At 37.1% G+C, this 21,045-nt stretch overlaps 3 protein-coding genes across 4 annotated transcripts in view; 2 read left to right on the top strand and 1 right to left on the bottom strand.

Annotated features, from left to right (window-relative positions):
- The first annotated feature begins 2,013 nt into the window (after positions 1–2,013).
- On the top strand, positions 2,014–9,045 carry prph2lb (peripherin 2-like b). 2 transcript variants are annotated; one of them, XM_048206547.1, is made up of 4 exons: positions 2,014–2,635; positions 2,827–3,640; positions 5,161–5,407; positions 7,158–9,045. In XM_048206547.1, exons 2-4 carry the CDS (start codon positions 3,063–3,065, stop codon positions 7,410–7,412), a joined length of 1,080 nt encoding a protein of 359 aa, XP_048062504.1. In that variant the 5' UTR covers positions 2,014–2,635; positions 2,827–3,062; the 3' UTR covers positions 7,413–9,045. The 2 variants fall into 2 exon arrangements, with proteins under 2 accessions (XP_048062504.1, XP_048062503.1); XM_048206546.1 differs by having other exon boundaries at positions 2,014–3,640.
- An 815-nt stretch (positions 9,046–9,860) lies between these two features.
- Positions 9,861–13,627, top strand: serpina10a (serpin peptidase inhibitor, clade A (alpha-1 antiproteinase, antitrypsin), member 10a). The gene is made up of 5 exons (XM_048206545.1): positions 9,861–10,033; positions 10,940–11,510; positions 11,731–12,004; positions 12,219–12,366; positions 13,028–13,627. Exons 2-5 carry the CDS (start codon positions 10,946–10,948, stop codon positions 13,214–13,216), a joined length of 1,176 nt encoding a protein of 391 aa, XP_048062502.1. The 5' UTR covers positions 9,861–10,033; positions 10,940–10,945; the 3' UTR covers positions 13,217–13,627.
- The window catches only part of ppp4r4 (protein phosphatase 4, regulatory subunit 4), a 27,736-nt gene continuing 20,308 nt past the window's right edge, over positions 13,618–21,045 (bottom strand). The window contains exons 16-25 of the mRNA XM_048206543.1: positions 20,808–20,955; positions 20,529–20,670; positions 20,118–20,156; positions 19,933–20,004; positions 18,939–19,002; positions 18,754–18,834; positions 14,796–14,886; positions 14,576–14,637; positions 14,332–14,488; positions 13,618–14,132 (exon numbers count right to left, since the gene is read on the bottom strand). Of these exons, the coding sequence (XP_048062500.1) occupies positions 14,087–14,132; positions 14,332–14,488; positions 14,576–14,637; positions 14,796–14,886; positions 18,754–18,834; positions 18,939–19,002; positions 19,933–20,004; positions 20,118–20,156; positions 20,529–20,670; positions 20,808–20,955 (902 nt within the window). The 3' untranslated portion in view covers positions 13,618–14,086. The remainder of the gene's footprint in view (positions 14,133–14,331; positions 14,489–14,575; positions 14,638–14,795; positions 14,887–18,753; positions 18,835–18,938; positions 19,003–19,932; positions 20,005–20,117; positions 20,157–20,528; positions 20,671–20,807; positions 20,956–21,045) is intronic.

Raw genomic sequence — 21,045 nt, 5'->3', positions numbered from 1 at the left:
AAAGATAATAACAGCAGAAGCTACACGCAGCACGTGAAATAATCAAACTAATAAGTCTAAAAACAGCTGTTGCATTTTACAGCGCAGCTATGCCCCCTCAGGCCCCCCCCCCCCCAATTCTTGAGTTCGCGCCTCGAGCACAGTAGGCTATAGCCTAACGGCTGATTGGAGTTTAACTGGCATAGCCTGACAACATCTCATCTGACCACAGTTCACTGTTGTTCAGCTGAAGCTACCTTTTCCGCGCTCGTTTGACTTGCGCCTGGCGCTGAGGCGAAGTCGGAATGCGCGTCTTAAAAGTGTCCCATTTGTGGTGGTCGTAAAGAGACAGTTCTATATAAACGCAGCGTTTTACTTGGCGATGTTTTAAAAAATATTTTTATTTTTGGTATTTTTTATGCTCTGTTGGTGGTTTGTGGAGTAGCATCACCTTATGGGATTAGACAAATGCTGAATTAGAGACGGTAAAAGTGAATGGGTCCAATATCATTGGTCTTAAAAAGTGGGTGGGTCTTGTCCCACCCACATACAATGGTTCCGACGCCCATGGTTTAGCAGCATTCTTAAAGGTGCAATATGTAAGATTTTTGCAGTAAAATATCCAAAAACCACTAGGCCAGTGTTATATATTTTGTTCACTTGAGTACTTACAATATCCCAAATGTTTCCAACTATTTGTAAATCGATAGAAAATTGCAATTTTAACCAAGGACGTGTGAGGAGTAGCCTGTCAATTGCATCATACCCGCGTTAACCCTCGGTTTCCGGGTTTATTTTGTAAAAACCATGGAATCACCAAAGACGCTTTAATATATTACATGTTTTAATAGGCAAGGGAACAACTGTTTGGTTACGTTTATAGACAGAAAACTAATTATTGTTATATAGCTCAACACTTTTAGTGTTTGTTTAAATCTAATTTTCTTGATTTTTTTTTTTTTTTTGGGAGTACCATGCTTTACCATGCTTCAGAGAAAAACACTATTTTGTCAAGTAGCTAACATAGCATAATCAAATGGAGCTTTATTTTTAGTAACAGTAATACAGCATTTTCTCCATCATACAATACATTTAAAAAAATTATTGCCATTTATCAACACAAGCCATCCAGCATTTAATATGATATTCTAAAATCGATCTTTCTTACTGCAGTGTGTCTCAAACAAATGTCTCACAGCAGCCACCGAGCGAATGCACAGAGTAACGTTATAACATCATTTTCAACACACTCAAATGTATCTAATATGATAAACAGAGCTGCATTAACTCATTCTCATGACCGGAAAAGCGGAAGCAGCACCGGCGACTGTGGCATAATTAAAGTTCCGCTGCTCGTGAGGCGTGTGTTGCGCAATCGCTCCAGCGGCCTCGTTCAGCTCCCACAACACTCGGTCCTGCTCTGCTTCATACTACAGTAACGTTAATAATCACATCCATGAACATGATTTCTTCCTGAGTCCTATCCTGATTGTTTCCACCGTCTGTTGACAAAATTTTTACACCTTTAAAGGGTTAGTTCACCCAAAAATGAAAATTCTGTACTAAAAATATATTTAAATCGGTTCATGTGAGTACAGTGATTCAATATTAATATTATAAAGTGACGAGAATATTTTTGGAGCGCCAAAAAAAACAAAATAACGACTTATTTAATGATGGCCGATTTCAAAAAACTGCTTCAGGAAGCTTCGGAGCACAAATGAATCAGTGTATCGAATCTGCTGTTCAGTCACGTGATTTCAGCCGTTGGCAGTTTGACACGCGATCTGAATCATGATTCGACACACTGATTCATTTATGCTCCGAATCTTCCTGAAGCAGTGTTTTGAAATCGGCCATCACTAAATAAGTCGTTATTTTGTTTTTTTTGGTGCACCAAAAATATTCTCGTCGCTTTATAATATTAATATTGAACCACTGTACTCACATGAACCGATTTGTTTTTAGTACCTTTATGGATCTTGAGAGAGGAAGTGTCATTGCTCCCTATGGAGGCCTCACGGAGCCATCGGATTTCAACTAAAATATCTTAATTTGCGTTCCGAAGATTAACGAAGGTTTTACGGGTGTGGAACGGCATGAGGGTAAGTAATAAATGACAGAATTTTCATTTTTGGGTGAACTAACCCTTTAAGCGTTGCGACTTCATTTAAGCTGACCAACACAAATCTTCCCAATCTTCTACATAACCATTGCTATGTCAAAACAAATTTGTCCAGTATACTGACAAATACCAGTTTGAAAATATGTAAACATACTGTAGTATACCAGTTTGAGGAGTGCAAGATTTCTCCCTCAAATCTAAACATTTTAGGGAGTTTGTCCTTGAACTGACCCGTGTTTTGGGTTGGTGGGCTACATATATTATTATTTTTTATTGAAAGCATGGGGGCGTGGAAGCACTGATTCTATTCACTTGGGATTGGCCCAGATGGCTTGGAGGTGTTCTGCTAAATCCTAGGGATAAATGGATTAGGTTGAGGTCAAAGTGAGTCTGGACGGAAGTCACTCTAAACACGCTTCTCACTTCTTCTGTAGTCCCTCACCAGAAATATGCAAAAAAGGAATATGACAGCACCTACAATCAAGGTCCATGGATTACAAGCCCATATCCGACTATGTGAGATCTGAGCAGGTAAGTTACGTGGTATTAAGAGGTATGGGGATGTGGAAATACAACTGACAAAGACATTAGAGAAAAATAGCGCCTAGAATAATAGCTAAAGTTCTTCTGCAACAGCTAATGTAATGATCTACCTACCTATCTATATATATCTATATATAATGTCTGTGCATTAATCTTTTACATTTTTATCTTGATTTCAGTACCTGCTCTATTATGCAGCTAAGACCGTCATCCAGGAGTGTAAAAATACCTCATCTAAGCTGCTTATGTGGCCGTCTTGGCCGTCTCTCCCAGTTCACTTGCCTCCTCCCTGTGGAACATGTTCCCTGTTCTCTCCATTTACCCAGTACGTTATATCGATGTAAATAAAATGAGCTTCACACATGGACCTAAAAATGTACTGCTGAGACGGTAAAAGTAACACTTTCCATTGACAATGGCAGTCTTAAAAGTGACATTTACGAAGACAAACAGAGACAAACTGGCCCAGGTTTTATGGGTGCTGAATTGGGTGTCTGTGGTCACGGGAGTCACGCTTTTCAGCCTGGGCCTGTTCTTGAAGGTGGAGATCGAGAAGAGGCGAGAGCTGATGTCAAAAGAGGTTGACTCAGTGCCAAACATGCTTATCTGTGTTGGCTTGACTGCCTGTACAATCAACTTCCTGGGGGGCAAGATTTGCTATGACTGCGTGGATACTACCAAGTTTCTGCGGTGGAAGCTGCTGATGCTGCCTTACATCATATGTACCTTTTTCTTTACATTCTGCATCCTCATGGGCGCCCTGATGTGCTATAGCATGCGCAACGATCTAGAAGAGTCACTGTTTTTAGGCTTGCGTGACGCCATGCGCTACTATAAGGACACGGACACGCCGGGTCGCTGCTACATTAAGCGCACAATAGACATGCTGCAGATGCAGTTTCAGTGCTGTGGAAATGGAGGTTATCGGGACTGGTTTCACATTCAGTGGATCAGTAACCGCTTCCTGGATATGACCAATAGCGAAGTGGTGGAGTAAGTCCATTTTCACCCACACTTGCACTTTCATGTTAAGTGGTTAAAGGCATTGTTCACTCAATAATGAAAACTCTGTCATCATTCACTTTTATGCCATTCCAAATCTGTAAAACTTTCTTCTGCAGAACACAAAATTTAAAAAGATAGTTTACCCAAAAATTAAAATTCTGTCATCATTTACTCAAGTAGTTCCAAACCTGTATGCATTTCTTTGTTCTGCTGAACACAAAGAAAGATATTTGGAAGAATGTCTGTAACCAAACAGATCTCGCCCCCCATTGACTACCATAGTAGAAAAAATAAATGTGTTCCAAAGAAGAAAAAAAGTCATACAGGTTTGAAATAACATGTGGGTGAGTAAATGATGACATACAGTGCTCAGCGTAAATGAGTACACCCCCTTTGAAAAGTAACATTTTAAACAATATCTCAATGAACACAAAAACAATTTCCAAAATGTTGACAAGACTAAGTTTTATATAACATCTATTTAACTTATAACATGAAAGTAAGGTTAATAATATAACTTAGAGAACAAAATTTTCAGTTTTACTCAAATTAGTGTGATGCAAAAATTAGTACACCTCACTGAAAGTCTCTGGAGCAAAGCTAAATTTTAGACTACAAATGTCCAATTTAACAAGAATTCAATAACAGGTGACTCTAATTATTCATTACACAGGTGTCCAGCAGACAGTTGACTATAAAAGGGTGTTAAAACCCCTTCCCATTTCATGCTGCCAGCAATGGCACCACATGGAAGAGAAATGTCACAAGACCTGAGAAAGAAAATAATTTCTTTACACAAGAAAGGTGAAGGCTACAAGAAGATCAGCAAAGCTTTACTTATCAGTCAGAATACTGTAGAAACAGGGTGATAGTGATTCAGTGGCTCCTGATCTCTGAACCTAATCGAACACCTATGGGGAATTCTGAAGAGACAAGATGAGCATCACTTTCCATCCAGCATCCAGTCTCTAAAAGAGTTCATTCTTGAAGAATGGAAAAAGAAAGATGTTGCAAAATGTCACCAACTTGTTCATTCCATGCCTAGAAGACTTGGTGCTGTCATTAAAAATCATGGAGGCCATACAAAGTACTAGATGTAGTAGTTTTTGTTGTGGGGTGTACTCACTTTTGCATCACCCTAATTTGAGTAAAACTGAAAAATGTGTAATCTAAGTTATATTATTAACCTTACTTTCATGTTAAAAGTTAAACAGATGTTATATTAAATTTAGTCTTGTCAGCATTTTGGAAATTGTTTTCGTGTTCATTGAGATATTGTTTAAATTTAAAATGTTACTTTTCAAAGGGGGTGTACTGATTTACGTTGAGCACTGTACGTTTCCCTTTGGCATAGATGATGCAGAAAGTTGAGGATTATATGCATTTTAATGCATATTAATATTTTAGATCAATGTACTGTATCAACCTTCAACATCATCATTTTTATTTATTCTTATTCATCTGTGTATGCCTCCATACATTATTTAATGCACTCTTCTCTTCTTCAGGCGGCTACGGAGTAACGTGGAAGGGAAGTATTTGATCAACGGGGTGCCGTTCAGTTGCTGTGGTCTGCGTTCTCCTCGGCCCTGCATCCAGCATCAAATCACCAACAGCTCAGCGCACTATAATTATGACTACCACAAGGAGGAGCTGAACCTGAACCGAAGGGGTTGCAGACAAGCTCTGCTGGAGCACTACACACAGATAATGCAATCCATTGGCTTAATCGTTCTCATCATCTGGCTTTTTGAGGTGTGTGATATTGATCTAACTAAATTAAAGTCCGTATTCTGTAGTATATATACACTACTGGTTAAAAGTTTGGAATAATTGATTTTGAATGATTAAATTACAGTAAAAAATACAGTACAAACAGTAATATTGTAAAATATTATTACAATTTAAAAGAACTGTTTTCTATTTTAATATATTTTATAATGTAGTTTAATCTTGTGACGGCAAAGCTGAATTTTCAGCAGCAATTACTCCAGTCTTCAGTGTCACATGACAATGGAGCTGCTTATTATTTTTGTGGAAAGTGTGATAACACTACTACCATTCAAAAGTTTTGGAATTAGAAATTAATACTTTTATTCAGCAAGGACACAATAAATTGATCAAAACTGAGAATAAAGACATTTATAATGTTACAAAATAAAGTTTCAAATAAATATTGTGACACTAAAAACTGGAGTAATGGCTACTGGAAATTCAGCTTTGCCATCATAGGAATAAATTAAATTTTGAAATATATTCAAATAGAAAAACTTATTTTAAACTGTAATAATATTTCACAATACTACTGTTTTTAGTGAATTAGTGATCAATGAGCATAAGAGACTTCTTTCAAATATGTTAAAATATCTTAATTATTCCAAACTTTTGATCGGTAGTCTGTGTGTGTGTATATTACAAAACATTATGACCACTGCCTAATAAGCCGGCGAGGCATTTACTCCACAAGAGCCCTGAAGGTGTGCTGTGGTATCTGACACCAAGATGTTAGCAGCAGATCCTTCAAGTCCTGTGGGTTGTAAGGTGGAGCTGCCATGGATCAAACTTGTTGGTCCAGCACATCCCACAGATGCTCAATTGGATTGAAATATGGGGAATTTGAAGGCCAGGGCATCACCTTGAACTCTTCATGATGTTCCTCAAACTATTCCTGAACAATATGTGTAGTGTGGCAGGGCGTATTATTCTGCTGAAAGAGGCCATTTCCACCAGGGAACACCATTGTCATGAATTGGTGTACCTGGTCTGCCATAATGTTTAGGTAGGTGGCATGTATCAAATTTCATCCACATGATTGGCTGGAAGCATCACACTCCCTCCACTAGCTTGTTGTCATCCCACAATGCATCCTGGTGCCATCACTTCCCCAGGTAAATGACACAGACCACGTGAAAACGGGGACTCATCGGACCAGGCGAACTTCTTCCACTGCTTCAAGGTCCAGTTCGGATGCTTTTTTAGACTTCATAGGCACTCTGATCGGTCTGTGCCTATGCAGCCCCATATGTAGCAGAGTGCAAAACACTGTGTGTTGTGACACATTCCTCCCGTAACTATCCTTAAAATTGTGTGACTTGTGCCACAGTAGACCTTCTGTTGGCACGGACCAGCCCAACATTGTATCGCCAGTTTGTGGTTTGTCCCTCCTCGGACCACTGTTGGTAAATTCTCATCACTGGTGACTGGGAGCAACCCACAAGCCTTGCCATTTCAGAGATACTCTGACCAAGTCGCCTTGCCTTAACAATTTGGCCCTTGTCAAAGTCGCACATATCTTTATTCCTGCCCATTTTTCCTGCATTCAACACTTTGATTATGAGAACTGATTGTTTGCTTACCATCTAATCTACCCACACCTTAATATGCGGCCTTGTTAGGAGATGAACAACAACATTCGCTTTACCTGTGAATCTTACTATGCTTTTTACAATATGGCTTGGTCACTTGTGCCTCCTCATTTTCTTGAATCTTTTCTTCCTTCCTCTAGGTGTCTGTGCTGACAGGAGTGCGTTATCTTCAGACAGCCATGGAGAATGTGCTGAGGGGTGGGGACCCTGACTCTGAGTCTGATGGCTGGCTTCTGGAGAACAGCATTGCAGACACTGCACGTTATAACTTCAACATCATCAAGAACCTGGGCAAGTGCTACCAGGTAGATGATGACCCCAACATAGATGTACCAAGCACCAGCCAGCAAGCACAAGAGAACGTGCCCATAAAGCAAATCCCTGTTGCCAGGTAGTACAAGAGACATTGGATATTGAGACTTACCCAGCCATTCAACAATGGCAGCCTTGGAGAAGCCTTTACTTGATTCGCACAAAGAGGAAAAAAATTGAAGAATGAACTAGAAAAAGAAAAAAATCATGTTGAATGCTGAAAAGGTGATCTCAGGTAAAAGGCACTTCATTGCAATGTAATCCTTGTGCCATAAAAAGTGAAAAGAGGATGAAATATAAAATGTATTTTAAAATGCTGGGGAACAGGATTGATTTGAATGACTCAACAGCCAATCAGTCTCAATAATCAATCAATCAATCACTTTATGTATAATTGCATTTGCAGTTCTTAAAGTAGAATAATTCCTGTGACTGATGATTTACAAAGTAAACTGGGATAAATATGTTGGTGTAACACTGGTAAACATGGCTGTTAACAAAGATGGTAATGGAAGACAAGCTTCCCTGTGCCTCTACCCTGTAATGAAGATTATTTTGTCCATTCTAACATCATCTTAATGATGAGCACATTTCAAGTTAATCTGAAAAGGGTTCAAGTATAGGCCTTTGTTCCATTACTAAGGAAGTATTACCATCCATAAAGTATAAAATGCCTTTTGGGATCCAACAAGGATCTTTTTCTTTTGCTCACTTTGCTTTATTTGTTTTACTGTAGGTCTATTCAGTACACTATTACAACTAGTCAATCATTCACTTTGTAGACTTACTGGGCCTGCTTCAATAGGGTATTAACAGTGGCTTTTGTATGCATTACTGCAGCACTGATGTTTTATATAAGTCTCACTGTTGAAATGAATTAAACCCATGGTGTGTTCAATCTTATAATTGTGACTTTATTTCTCACAATTGCTACTTTATTTCTTATATTTGCTGTCGATTCAGATCAAATTAAACTTCAGCTATCTTGCATATGCAGAAATAAAGACAGAAATCACTTAAAGCCATACTTTTAAAATAAAGTCTTAATCATAATAAAGTTAAAATTGTGCGATTTTAACTTAATGTAGGTTACGCTAAAGTTGCCAGTGTGTTACTCCTTGATAAAACGCTGTTAGGGGGCACACAATGGTGTCTGTAAAAAGGCTGGAAACCCAGGGGCCTAGTAGGACCATCATTTGAAAACTGAGCTTTGCCATCAGATTTTTTTCTGCTGTACTTATCAGCATGTATTAAAATACTTCCTTTTTCATTACATTTCAGATGTGAATACAAAAAAAGTGACAATGCCTGTCTACCGCATTACAAGTTTGCTCTTGTTATGTTTGATGATAATCCCTTCAAGGCAAGCCAAAGGATGCTTAACTTTCGGGCACAAGTACTACTCCAAACCAAATCCCTTGAACTAAAGAGATTTCTCTGCACTTATCTTTCAGTCCGTCACCGAGCTAAGCATCCGATTAACAGCGTACTATCCATCTTGGACAACTCTTCTGCTGAAGCTAGCTAGCATGTCACGTACATGTTACTTTTCTCAGCGCTGGTAAGGTAAACAGTATTGACCAATCACAGTCATTGTGAATGCACGACAATGTATGCTGCGTTCACGTCACCTCGTATTTACCGAAATCTTGAGATGACAACAAGTGACGTTATATTCGGAGCTGTTCAAGTCCTTGGACTGGGAATTATGCGTTTCCATGGCACCACAATCAACGCCTGCCTATGAATCTACAGCGGTCAGGTGGTACAGCGGCCACGTGGTACATCTGGGAGTTTTCAGAAAACTCCCAGTTTACAAGCTGTAATTACGAGCTCTACGAGGACGCGAACCCTTTTTACAAGCTAGAATCTCGTAACAACAGGAATTACGAGGCCGCGTGAACGCACCTTTATTCCAAACATGAGTGCAAAAGTAGATTTCCATTTGTTGCAAAGATATAAAACCTTGAAATTAATATATTTACTTTTTCGTATGCTTCAAGTAAGACAAAAATCCAAAATGCAGACAACACAAAAGACAACGCAGCCAATCGGCTTTAATGACCCTTTTCCCGTTTGGCTATTTTACAGCTAGACTGTAAAAAAAAAAAAAAAAAAAATATATATATATATATATATATATATATATATATATATATATATATATATATATATATATATAAGTAAATAAAATAAAATATTGAGGAGGAATATTGAGGTTTTAGTTTTAATTCTCGTGAACATCTAACGATTTTATATACAATGGCATTCAAATTTATCATATTCATACTGGAATACATTCGTTAGCCTAATATAAGTATTTAAAAAAATATTATTATTATTATTATTATTATTATATTTTGATGTTACCACTCCATTGTTCAATCAAAAAAATGACACAAAGCAAAAATAAATTTCACTGGTTACTAAAATTAAGTATGCAAAATAATCATTTTTGTTTGTTATATAAATCTCATCATGTGCGATGAATGTGGGACATGCGTAAACTACGTAGGTCATCAAGAATGCGCAAAGGGCGGATGTTGCGTAAACTTCGTACGTTCGGTTTGTTATTGATGGCGACATCATGCGAACCGTTAGTTTAGTCGATTTATTTTCTGTGTTTGCAGTGAATAATTTTAAAACAGACCTGTCTGCAGTTTTTTAACAAGGATATTAGGCACTGACGTCGAATCAAACATTTGTAAGTATTTTGGCCTCCACCGTATTTTGCCGTATTTCTAGAGTAACGTTATATGATTGCATCACTGTTGAATATAATACAATATAATGAATTGGAACACTGTACTGAGTTATTTAACGTTATGTTTAATAACAATGTTGTTGTATGTTAGCGCAGTTTGTAACTTATGTGAAAGAACCCTTAAAGTAACTGCGCTGTCAACACCTTGTAATCATTACGACTTCAAATGTTTACATCTTTATATCCTAATTTAAACAATGCTGTTTTGTTTAGCTATTGTTTTGGCTGTGATGAAAATGGCAGATTACTCTTCTACGATCATTTGATAAACGTCGGCATGTTTGTCAGCCTTTAAAAGTAAGATGCATCTGCCATTTGGTTCTGCAAACCACAAAAACATCTTAGTATCGTTACTTAAGATTTTTACAATGAAAAAGGCCGTGTTATTGTCATTATAACTGCAGAGCTTTGATAATAAAACTAAGCATTTAAATATATCACTGAGGCATACTGTTGGGAGATATAGAGTGACAATTTATTTTTATCTAATATCTAATTGATTTACATAAGTTATGAGAATTTTAACTTTCATATTACAACATCTGCACCAAATTGCATATTTTTGCTCAGTTTGGGCCTCTAAATAAGTTTTTTTTTCCCCAATATTTCCTATTCTCACTATATCATACTGTATGAACCACAAAAGCCTGATGTATCAAATATGATACAAAATATATATGCAAACCTTTTTTAGATTTGCTTTTAATTTTTGTCTAAAGGTTAAATAAACGTTTTTTTCTCTGACTATTATTTCATGTTAGGTTTTACAGGGTTAATTGTATGAGATCTATATAATGGAGCTATTTTTGGTTCATTATGATAAATGAAATGCCTGTTTTTCACCAGAGCATCATGAAGATGGACATCTTCTCCCTCTTGGTCAGAGCAGCTCTCCTTGCTTTGTCGGTTCTTGGGCAAACCACAGATGTTGAAGAGCTTGCCCGAATGAATGCTGACTTTGCTACCCGGCTTTACAGTAAGATTGCTAGCTCAAATGATGACAATGTAGCTGTCTCAACCCTCGGGGCTACCTTAGCTTTAGCCACATTAGCATCCGGGGCTGGTGGGGCTTCTCGCACCGAGCTGCTACAGGGTATAGGTGTGGCCTCCATGGAGAAAGAAGGAGAGCCGGAAAGAATTCATACCCTACTCCAGCAACTGAGGGTGACTACTGCTCAAATCCAGGCCACTGGCCTCTTTATGAAGCAGGACATCAAGGCAGATGACAACTTCAGCAACCAGGTTAAGCAGTTTTATGATGCAGATGTTCAAAATGTGAATTATGCCAATGCACAGTTGGCCAAAGGGAGTATCGATAGTTATGTAAGAACCAAAACAGGGGAAAAAGTCAAAGACGGGATGGAGAATGTAGATCCACAAAGCGTGGCGATGTTAATCAGTGCAACTTTTTTCACAGGTAAGAGAAAAACAAATGATTAATGTCATAATTTACATTTCATCTTAATATTTCAAGTAGTTATATATTGGTTATATATTGCCTTCTGCCAAGAAAAACAGTCCATTACAATGTACAAAACTATCAGCTTGTTATAAATGCCTATTCAACTATTCCAGAGAGCAGTGCAATAAGCTTTGAAAGAGTGACTGTGAAAAGATATTCTCTCGATATTTAACAGGTTATTGGCTGCAACCCTTCAATGCTACCTTCACCCAAGAAGAGCGTTTCTATGTGAACAAGTATAAGATTGTGCAAGTACCCATGATGCTCCGTTCAGGAAAATTCTACCTGGCCTATGACCCCACATTAAAGGTTGGCATTCTGAAACTGCCATGTGAGGATGGCATTGCCATGCTTGTCCTTCTTCCAGATGAAGATGTGGACTACACCTATGTTGACGAATCCATGACTGGTGAAGTGTTCCGCGGATGGGTTGCTAAGCTGAAAAAGACGTGAGTCATGTAATCAGTCTCTCACATTTTCGCAAATCAATGTGTTTTTTTTTAAATGACTCAAATCTCCATCAAACTCATGCTGAGCAGCCAAAGTGAGCAATCGTATGACATGCTCAACGCAGTTTATAGTTACCCTGTAGAAACATGCAAATTCAAGACCCATTTCTTTTTTCTTTTTCATTGAAAAGATAAGATTTATTTCTCTCCTCAGGAAGCTGGAGATTCAGTTGCCCAGATTTTCACTGAAGCAGTCCAACTCACTAAGTACAAGTCTGCCCAGTCTGGGCATTAAAGAGATCTTTGGGAGTACTGCAGATCTCTCTGGAATCAGCAGCGATGAAGGCCTGAAACTATCAGAGGTTTGAGATCTTTCTAACAATACAAGGAGACTGTTAAAAACTTTATGTCAGTTCATTTTTCATGGAACCATGATTTTAACTAGTATTGAAATAACCAGGAGGGTGGATGTGTGTGCATACATACACTCCTGTTCAAAAGTTTGGGGTTAGTAAGATTTTTAAAATGTTTTTGAAAAAAGTGTCTCATTTGATAAAAAACAAAACAAAACAAAAAAAAAAACAGTAAAAATAATACTGCGAAATATTACAATTTAAAATAACTATTTTCTATTGGAATTTATAAAACTGTTAGTTCCTGTCCTTGATTCTGATTGGTCAATAGATGTTTTATTCACAATAAAACATGGCTATGACCGCTTCACCCAACGGTTCTGTGTATCACTACACAACACCCTTAGCAACGTATGTTCTCAATTGATATTCTGACTTATTCATGATACAGCACAGCCTCTCATACCTTAATTGCTTACATATTTTGAAAACTTATTGATCCAAACTTTTTGAATGTTATATATAACAAAATTCTTTGACATTTATGTATTATATAATTTAATTCTGTTTATTTCTTTAAAAAAGCATGTACTGTGCATATCAGTTATATGGAATGGTAGTAAAAGAAGTGATATACCAGCATGCATTGACCAGTGGTGCTTGATTCCAGGTGGTACAGAAGGTCACCTTGGAAGTGGATGAGACTGGAGGCTCAGTGGCCGATGCCTCCATCAATCTCTTTATGACCCCTCTTCCTCCCAGGCTCACTTTCAACCGACCCTTCATTTTCGTCGTTTACCATGAGGCCACACAATCCATCCTCTACATAGGACGTGTTGTCGACCCAACTAAGAACTAAATATGTATAAAGAAACTACTAATGGACTTGCATGTTAATGTATGAGTAGAAACTACAGTCTATCAAATCCTCACCATTTGTTTTGCTTGAATAACCAACTTATAATTTAAAATTCATCTGTGTAATATAACAGAGTAGTGCTTTTTATGTTTTAAAACCAAAATACCAGTATAATATAGATACAATACAATGTCTGCTAAGAAAATAACTGTAAATGTATAGTGTTTTCACAAATGGTTAATTTGGGAGATTTATTGATGGTGTGATGGAGTGTTACCCACACAGTATAATGCTACATGTGACAAGAAACTTGTGCTTCTGGAGATATGCTTTGTCAGTATCGGCATAGTATTTGTATTAACACTTCAACAGGCTGTTCAAATGCAACTCATTAAAGCACGTCATATTCAACATGAATTTTATTCATTGGGTACTAAGATGTTGGCGTTAATCAATCAGGTGCTGGGCAGCACCAGGCACAATCTCATTGGTGGGATGGGATGGAGAGTTCCAAAACTCTTCAATCATAAAAATACATAGTGCTTCTTTTTCTCTTAGCCACTTCAAAAATATAAAACAGAGAATTTGCAAAGCATGCTATAATACAAGAAACAAAATAATGAGGCAGTAAATTAAATACATTCAATTACTCCCCAACTCTCGGTTTTTCATGTTATGATGTATGGTGTGAGTTTTTGTGTGAAATAAGGCAGAGATGGATCAATGCAGACCTTAATTGATGCCCCAGCACATCTTAAGCCGTTTCTGGTATAGAAGAGAATGGACACATCAAAATGGAGGGACGCTGCTGCTGCTGCAGAATGAAAAGTCTTATAGAAAGGGGCTTTAAGTCAGAAGGCAAAGTGGTAATCACTCTCTCCCAGACTGCATTCCAAATGAATTCGACTTCCGCTGTCTGTCAGACAAGAACAGAAAAACAACATCAGAGAGGTTAAGATCACATTGGCTGAAACATTCCAGTTTATAATCATAAAATACTCAACGATTTCACCAACGATGTCATATGATTAATAAAAGATTATAAGATGATGTTCAAAAAATACAGGATGACACTTCTATTCTCTATCTGATAAGTCTATTCAGGAAAGACGTACACAGAGAGCTTCCTAGACTGTGTGTCTTTATTCCCGTTACTCCGGTGATCCACAGAGCTGCTCGTGTTGCTGCGGATCAGGACGGGCATGGAGGAGGATGATGGGGTGGAGGAGATTGAAGAAGCAACATTGAAGTGGTGCGGTCGAAGGTTATCGTCTGGAAAACAAACATAAACTGGTAAATGATAGAAATTTGAAGGCAAGGAGCATACTGTGTTAAAAAGTATGAAATTCTATTAGTTACCATTTAATGGTAGCATAGGACTCTTTCCCGATACAGGGCAACTTCCTGAATCCTTCACTTTTCTGAAGAGAAAATTGTGAATATAAAAGCAATTTGTACCGCAATGAAACTACTGGTGAAGGGTCAATTCATGATAAAATTTCAAAACCCAGACAGAGCTCAGCTGGTGTAATACACCGCATTAGCAACACAAGAGTGATGACACGATTATTTTACGTACAAGGTTTTGTCTGGGTTTGTCATCTTGGGTGTCGTAGGATGGCCGCTGAGGGAACGACTGCGAGCTAGTTTGGCCCTTCGCATCTCCTTACCTGAAAACATTATTGATGTTATCAGTGTTGGGAAAATAGGCACCTACCAATTCTGACTTTCAGAAAATGTTTAAATTTTGATGTCATTTGTAATGTTAAATAAAAATTATAATGAAAAGAATAACAACATAAAATAATTATTGCAGTGGTTTCCTGTAGGTTCATGTACACTACCGTTCAAAAGTTTGGGGTCGGTAATATTTTTTTAATGTTTTTTTGTAATAAAAGAAGTCTCTTATGCTCACCAAGGCTGCTTTTATTTGATCAGTAATACAGTAGAAACAGTAATATATTGAAATATTGTTACAATTTAAAAATAACTGCCTTGTATTTTAATATTTTAAAATATAATTTATTCCTGTGATAGCAAAGCAAAATTTTCAGTAGCCATTACTCCAGTCTTCAGGGTCACATGATTATTCAGAAATTATTTTAACATGCTTATTTAGTGCTCAAGAAATATTTAAAAAAAAAAATTCACACAAAGTGTGCTCAAGGGAAATTTTACATATCTTTCTTATTTGACATGCAATAACTCAGGAAGGAAATAAGATAGGAGGACAGTTATTTTTTGGTGAAGTTCCCCTACATGTGAGCTGCATTTTTTTCAAATTTTGTGGTGATAGCATAAAGTAATAAAAAGTTATAGCATTTGGAACAAAGGTAGTCTTTTTGTTTAGTCCTTGTCACTCGAAAGGTATTTTTTAAAATTGTTGTTCCTTCGTTAGGAATATCTTATGATCGACACAATGGATTTTGTTGATTTTGGACATTTGAGAATCTGCTGTAAATAATGTTGTGCCATTTTCCACAGTCAGAGCATGTTTCATTAAGTTACGAGTGAAAACGTGACATAAATGCCACATCCGTATATTATTTACATATGGGTCTGGGGGATTAATCAAATTAATCTACTTGCATTGTAAAGTTCAGACTCTAAGCTTGACACCTTAAATGACAAGGCAGTAGTTTTGAAAAATATGATTATTAATTTTTTCATAGCGAGGTGGTTTTTTAATTTTTTTATATTATTTTGTAATATAAACAACTTATATAATTAGGGCTGGACGATTAATCGAAAAGTAATCGAAACCGAAATTCAGAACCTCTAACCGACGTAATTTTCCCATGTCGGTTATTTCGGTTTTTTAATCCTGTTAATACTTCCCCCTTAAAAACATAACTGCGTGTGTAGCCACGTGACTCCGCCCTGTCCAGTCAGTGGCATAAAAGCAAAACACGGAGGTGAACGCCGGTTCAACACATAGTGATGGCGCGCGAGCGGTGAGCCTTCCGTCTTGACTAAACTTTGTCAGTTGTATTTGTTTTATGGTTTGGACATTCAAGCGATTAGACGATCGGATGTGTATTATTATATCGAGCTACCGCGCTCGCATAGATATATACATAATTATATCTATGCCGCGCTCGCGCAGCTGCATGTGGCACGAACACTCATACAAACAGCTGCGCAAAACGTGAAGATCGCGCGCACACAGAGGAACGCAGAAACTTGTTATCAGCGCTGTCCTGTGATTTATCACTAAAATAGCTTAGAAACTCAAAAGTTATAGCATCTATTTTTTTTCTACTTTTGAAGGAACTATTTACAACCCACAGCTTCACAATTAATAGAGAGACGGTATGACTAATTCACACACGCAATCACTACTGGTACTGTGCTAATTTATCTTTATCTGATTTACAACGAGCAGAAACCTGTAAGAAATGTTACAAACCATAGATGAAATAACTGCTGATAGTGAGCTATGATGTCAGATCACTCTTTCAACAGGAAAAAAAATATCATACCTTAATAGTCAATCATAGGCTATTTACAGTACAAACCTTGTCAGTGAACTATGAGGGCAAAAAAAAAAAAAAAAAATCAGAAATAAAATAATCGTTCATTAATCGTAATCGAGGTAAAATGTTCAATTAATTGAGGTTTTGATTTTAGGCCATAATCGTCCACAGGGCCGGCCCAAGCCTTTATTGGGCCCTAAGCAGAATTTTATTTTGGGGGCCCCATGTTCGAATAACTTAAGATAAACAGTATCTTATTATATAAAAAATAAATGTAAATTTACAAAACGCACAATATTAAATTGCATACGTAAATAAAGACATAAAATGAACAGATCAGATGGATCTGTAACAAGATAACAATAATAAATGTATTAACATTAAAGGAATAGTTCACCCAAAAATGAAAATTCTGTCATTTACTCGCTCTCAAACCTGAATGAGTTTTTTTATTCTGTTGAACATAAAAGTTATTTTGAAGAATGTGGGTAACTAAACAGTTGCTGGTCCCCACTGACTTCTATAGTGTATTGTTTCTATTAAGTCAATGGGGACCAACAACTTTTTGGTTACCCACATTCTTCAAAACGTTCAGCAGAAGAAAGAAGTTAATATAGGTTTGGAACAACACGAGAAAGAGTGAATAATGACAGAATTTTTCATTTTTTGGGTGAACTATCCCTTTAAGGACAAGCGGCAGCATGTTTAATATTAAGCTGCTGTCACTTTAAGACCTGCATGCATCTAACAAAAAGACACACATTCATTTTTTTCTCAAATGATTACTTTTACTTTAGACATAACCAACGATGTTTATGTAAACCTAGTGAGTATTTGACAATATTAGCGCAATCAGATGTAATTGGGCGCTGTTTGACAGGCTTTTAGTATGCATGCGCTTCAAGTTTCTGGTCTCAGAAAAAGCGCATGTCAGAACAGCATATGAATGAAATGTTTAACCGGCAAGGCTTTAAAGCACATGCAAATAATGAACTTTTGTGATTGTGAATAAGTGCAGTGTCCAGTGAGTGTAACTCTATTGCTGCGTTATCATGTGATGTAGGGCTGTATTGGAAAAAACTGACATTGCGATTTTTGTTTTTCTGCAATATATGCTGCGATATGAAATAAATTTAACAGATTACTTGAATAGCTCTATTTGGAAAGAATAATTCTAGAACGATTGGGGTGATTTAAATGAAATAAATTAGTGTTTTATATTTTTCAGGTAAGTATTCAGGTCCAGAAAATGAATAATCAAATGTAAAATAACACTGCATAGTATTCACTGTATAAATTGAATATAATTATTCTGTTAAAGCAAATTTTCTCTTTGTATTTTGTTGTTTGTTAACATTCATGAAACAGAAAGCAGCAAGCCTGCTGTGACTTTAAGACCGAATGCGCGGATCGTTTATAATGATACACATCCGTTTTCTTTGTTTGCATTACCTAAGCCATAAGAAACTGTGTTTACAAGGACATTTTGACATAATTCTGCGTGTATATGTCCGTTCAAACACAAATAGATGCGGCAGTGGTCCGAACGCAATTCGGTGTTCACGTGCGTCTGCGCGGCTCTGTGTGACACGTGCAACTTTGGTTAATCTTTGCAGTTCCTTTGATGTGACTATCGTGGATACGCACAGCGCGATATCGATGCTAAAACGATGCATTGTGCAGCCCTAATGTGATATGAATGTACGTCGAGTTGTACAGTATTTTTGGGACGGAGGCACTAGAACTGCAACTGATCAAGCTGTCATTTCATATGCTCTTGGGGGCCCCCTGGTGGCTACGGGGGCCCTAAGCAGCCGCTTAGTCTGCTTATGCCTTGGGCCGGCTCTGATCGTCCAGCCCTATTTATAATAGTATTATACTACTATAAACATCTCTAACTAACTTTTTAATGCATCAGTGCTGAACAGAAGTATTCATTGCTTTTAAAAAATCTTACTGACCCCAAACTTTTGAAAATAGTGTATATGATAAAACAAATGTTTTTGCTATTTATTTTCATAACTCCATTAACATTATTGTACATCAGAGGAGGATGCTAACCAGTAGAATTGGATGATGTTGCTCCTAATGTAGATGCTGACATTCCTTTACTACCAGACAGGCCTGACTTGCTGTCTCGTTCTGCATTACAAACAAAAAAGTGAGTATTCATAAATGTACATTAATACGCAAGCAAAAAACATCCAATGTTTAAAAGAGAAGATGCCTGAATGAACGTCACTCACGTTTCTTCTCAGACTGTTTATCTCCAGTTAGTTTGGCCTCACTCTGCTGTCTTTCTAGCAGTTCCTGTGTGTTACAAAACCACAAACACAACACCGCAACATTTAAAATTTCATTTTTGTCTTGTTTATTCTGAAAGTTAAATATACTTGACTTCCCATATTTACATAGGCTTTTCAGGCCAGATCAGCTAAGAGTTAAAGGGTTAGTTCACCCAAAAATGAAATTTCTGTCATTAATTGCTCACCCTCATGATGTTCCACACCCATAAAACCTTCGTTCATCTTCGGAACACAAATTAAGATATTTTTGATGAAATCCAGGAGATTTTTTTATCCCCTATAGAAAGCAACATAAGTACTACTGTCAAGATCCAGAAAGGTAGTAAAGACATCTTTAAAATAGTAAACAAGACTAGTGGTTCAACCTGAATGTTATGAAGCGACGAGAACACTTTTTGTGCGCAAAAACAAAATAAAAATAATGACTTTATTCAACAATATCTTCTCTTCTGTGTCATTCTCACACACTGTTTACATAGCACTTCCACATTCTACATTAGAAAGCCAGATCATTATTGGCCAGCTCCTGCATCAGCAGCACACGCATGTGTCGTGCTGCTCATGAGTACATACTGAGTCGGAGTTCAGACGCAGAACCTGGAAGTGTTCATAAGTCACTTCATAACATTAAGGTTGAACCACTGCAGTCACGTTGACTACTTTAACAATGTTTTTACTACATTTCTGGACTCTGAATGTGGTAATTACGTTGCTTTCTATGGGGGACAAAAACCCTCCTAATTTGTGTTCCAAAGATGAACGAAAGTCTTACGGTTGTGGAACAACATGAGGGTGAGTAATTAATGACAGAAATTTCATTTTTGGGTGAACTAACCCTTTAAAGTTTCTTCAAAGGGTGAACTAACCCTTTTAAGAAACCATAACTAGCATAACTTGTTTTCATAAAAGGATCAAAAAAGGGTAAATCTCTCACCATTTCAAGTAAAAGGGTCTCCTCCTTCTCCTTTTTTTGGTCCAAGAGCTCTCTTTCATGTCTTTTATGATACTATAAATATGAAGAGTTATTTCAACACTCGTGTTCAAAACAAGACTGCTGTGGTGTATAAAAAATGTCAGAACAACTTAATGGTAAGGGTTAAAGTCACAGATCTTTCATACCGGCTCTGTAATGTCCATTTTGTCCAGCTCCAAAACTGTCTGAGAAAACATAATAATACAGTTTAAAAAAATGTAACTACTTCTAATTAATGAAATGATATTTAATATATGGAAAAGTCTTTACAAAAGATTAAAGGTGCAGTCACATTTACTATTATTCAGTAAATTTTTCACTCGGAATCCACACAATCTAAAATTTAGTGCAAAAAATTTTGTGGTGGATTCAAGTTGATCAAATGAATTTGCCACGTTGACCAACAGAAAGCTGTTTGGTTTGAAAGTGACTTCTCAGTGAGCTGTGCTTCATATGTCGCTACACTATTGACAATAGACAATGGATCTTTATTGCCCATTAAATTTTGCCGACACTTTGCTAATGTGACCGCTGCTCCTTATTAATGAGAACCTCACCTTACGCAAAGTTACCACTACATCTTTATCCTTCTCACGGCACAACAATTTCCGCACACAGAACTCCAGCTGCTGAAGTAGATGTTTGTCTGTTGGTCTGATGGTGGATCTCAGTTTGGGCAACATATAGCAGAGTTTGTACCTGCCAGAATGTTTATTTTTTGTTGAATAAAAGAAAACAATAAGCAGTAATACTTTAAAGTTAAACAATTAAAATTCATGGCACAGTAAAAAAGGACACAATAACAAATGCAAAAAAATAAAAAGTGAGCTGTTCACCTGACGTTGGCCACGGGGTCACTGACCAACTCAAGCGCTGGAATAAGGAAATGTTTGCAAAAATACGACTTGGAGAAGAGGTCTATTGTAATCTCACACAGGTCCAGGTAGCGAAGCCTGTTCCAGTAGCTTCTACCTTGAGCAAGCTCTTAAGTTCAGAAGAAAAAACAGTCCTGACCAACTACAATTACTGAATCTCTTTCACAGAAATAAGCAGATCTTGCTATTTTATTTTTTT

The sequence above is a fragment of the Megalobrama amblycephala genome, linkage group LG11, assembly GCF_018812025.1.
Source record: "Megalobrama amblycephala isolate DHTTF-2021 linkage group LG11, ASM1881202v1, whole genome shotgun sequence".
NCBI lineage: Eukaryota > Metazoa > Chordata > Actinopteri > Cypriniformes > Xenocyprididae > Megalobrama > Megalobrama amblycephala.
Note: the sequence above shows the minus strand (reverse complement) of the source record. Positions and strands in the feature narration are given on the sequence as shown.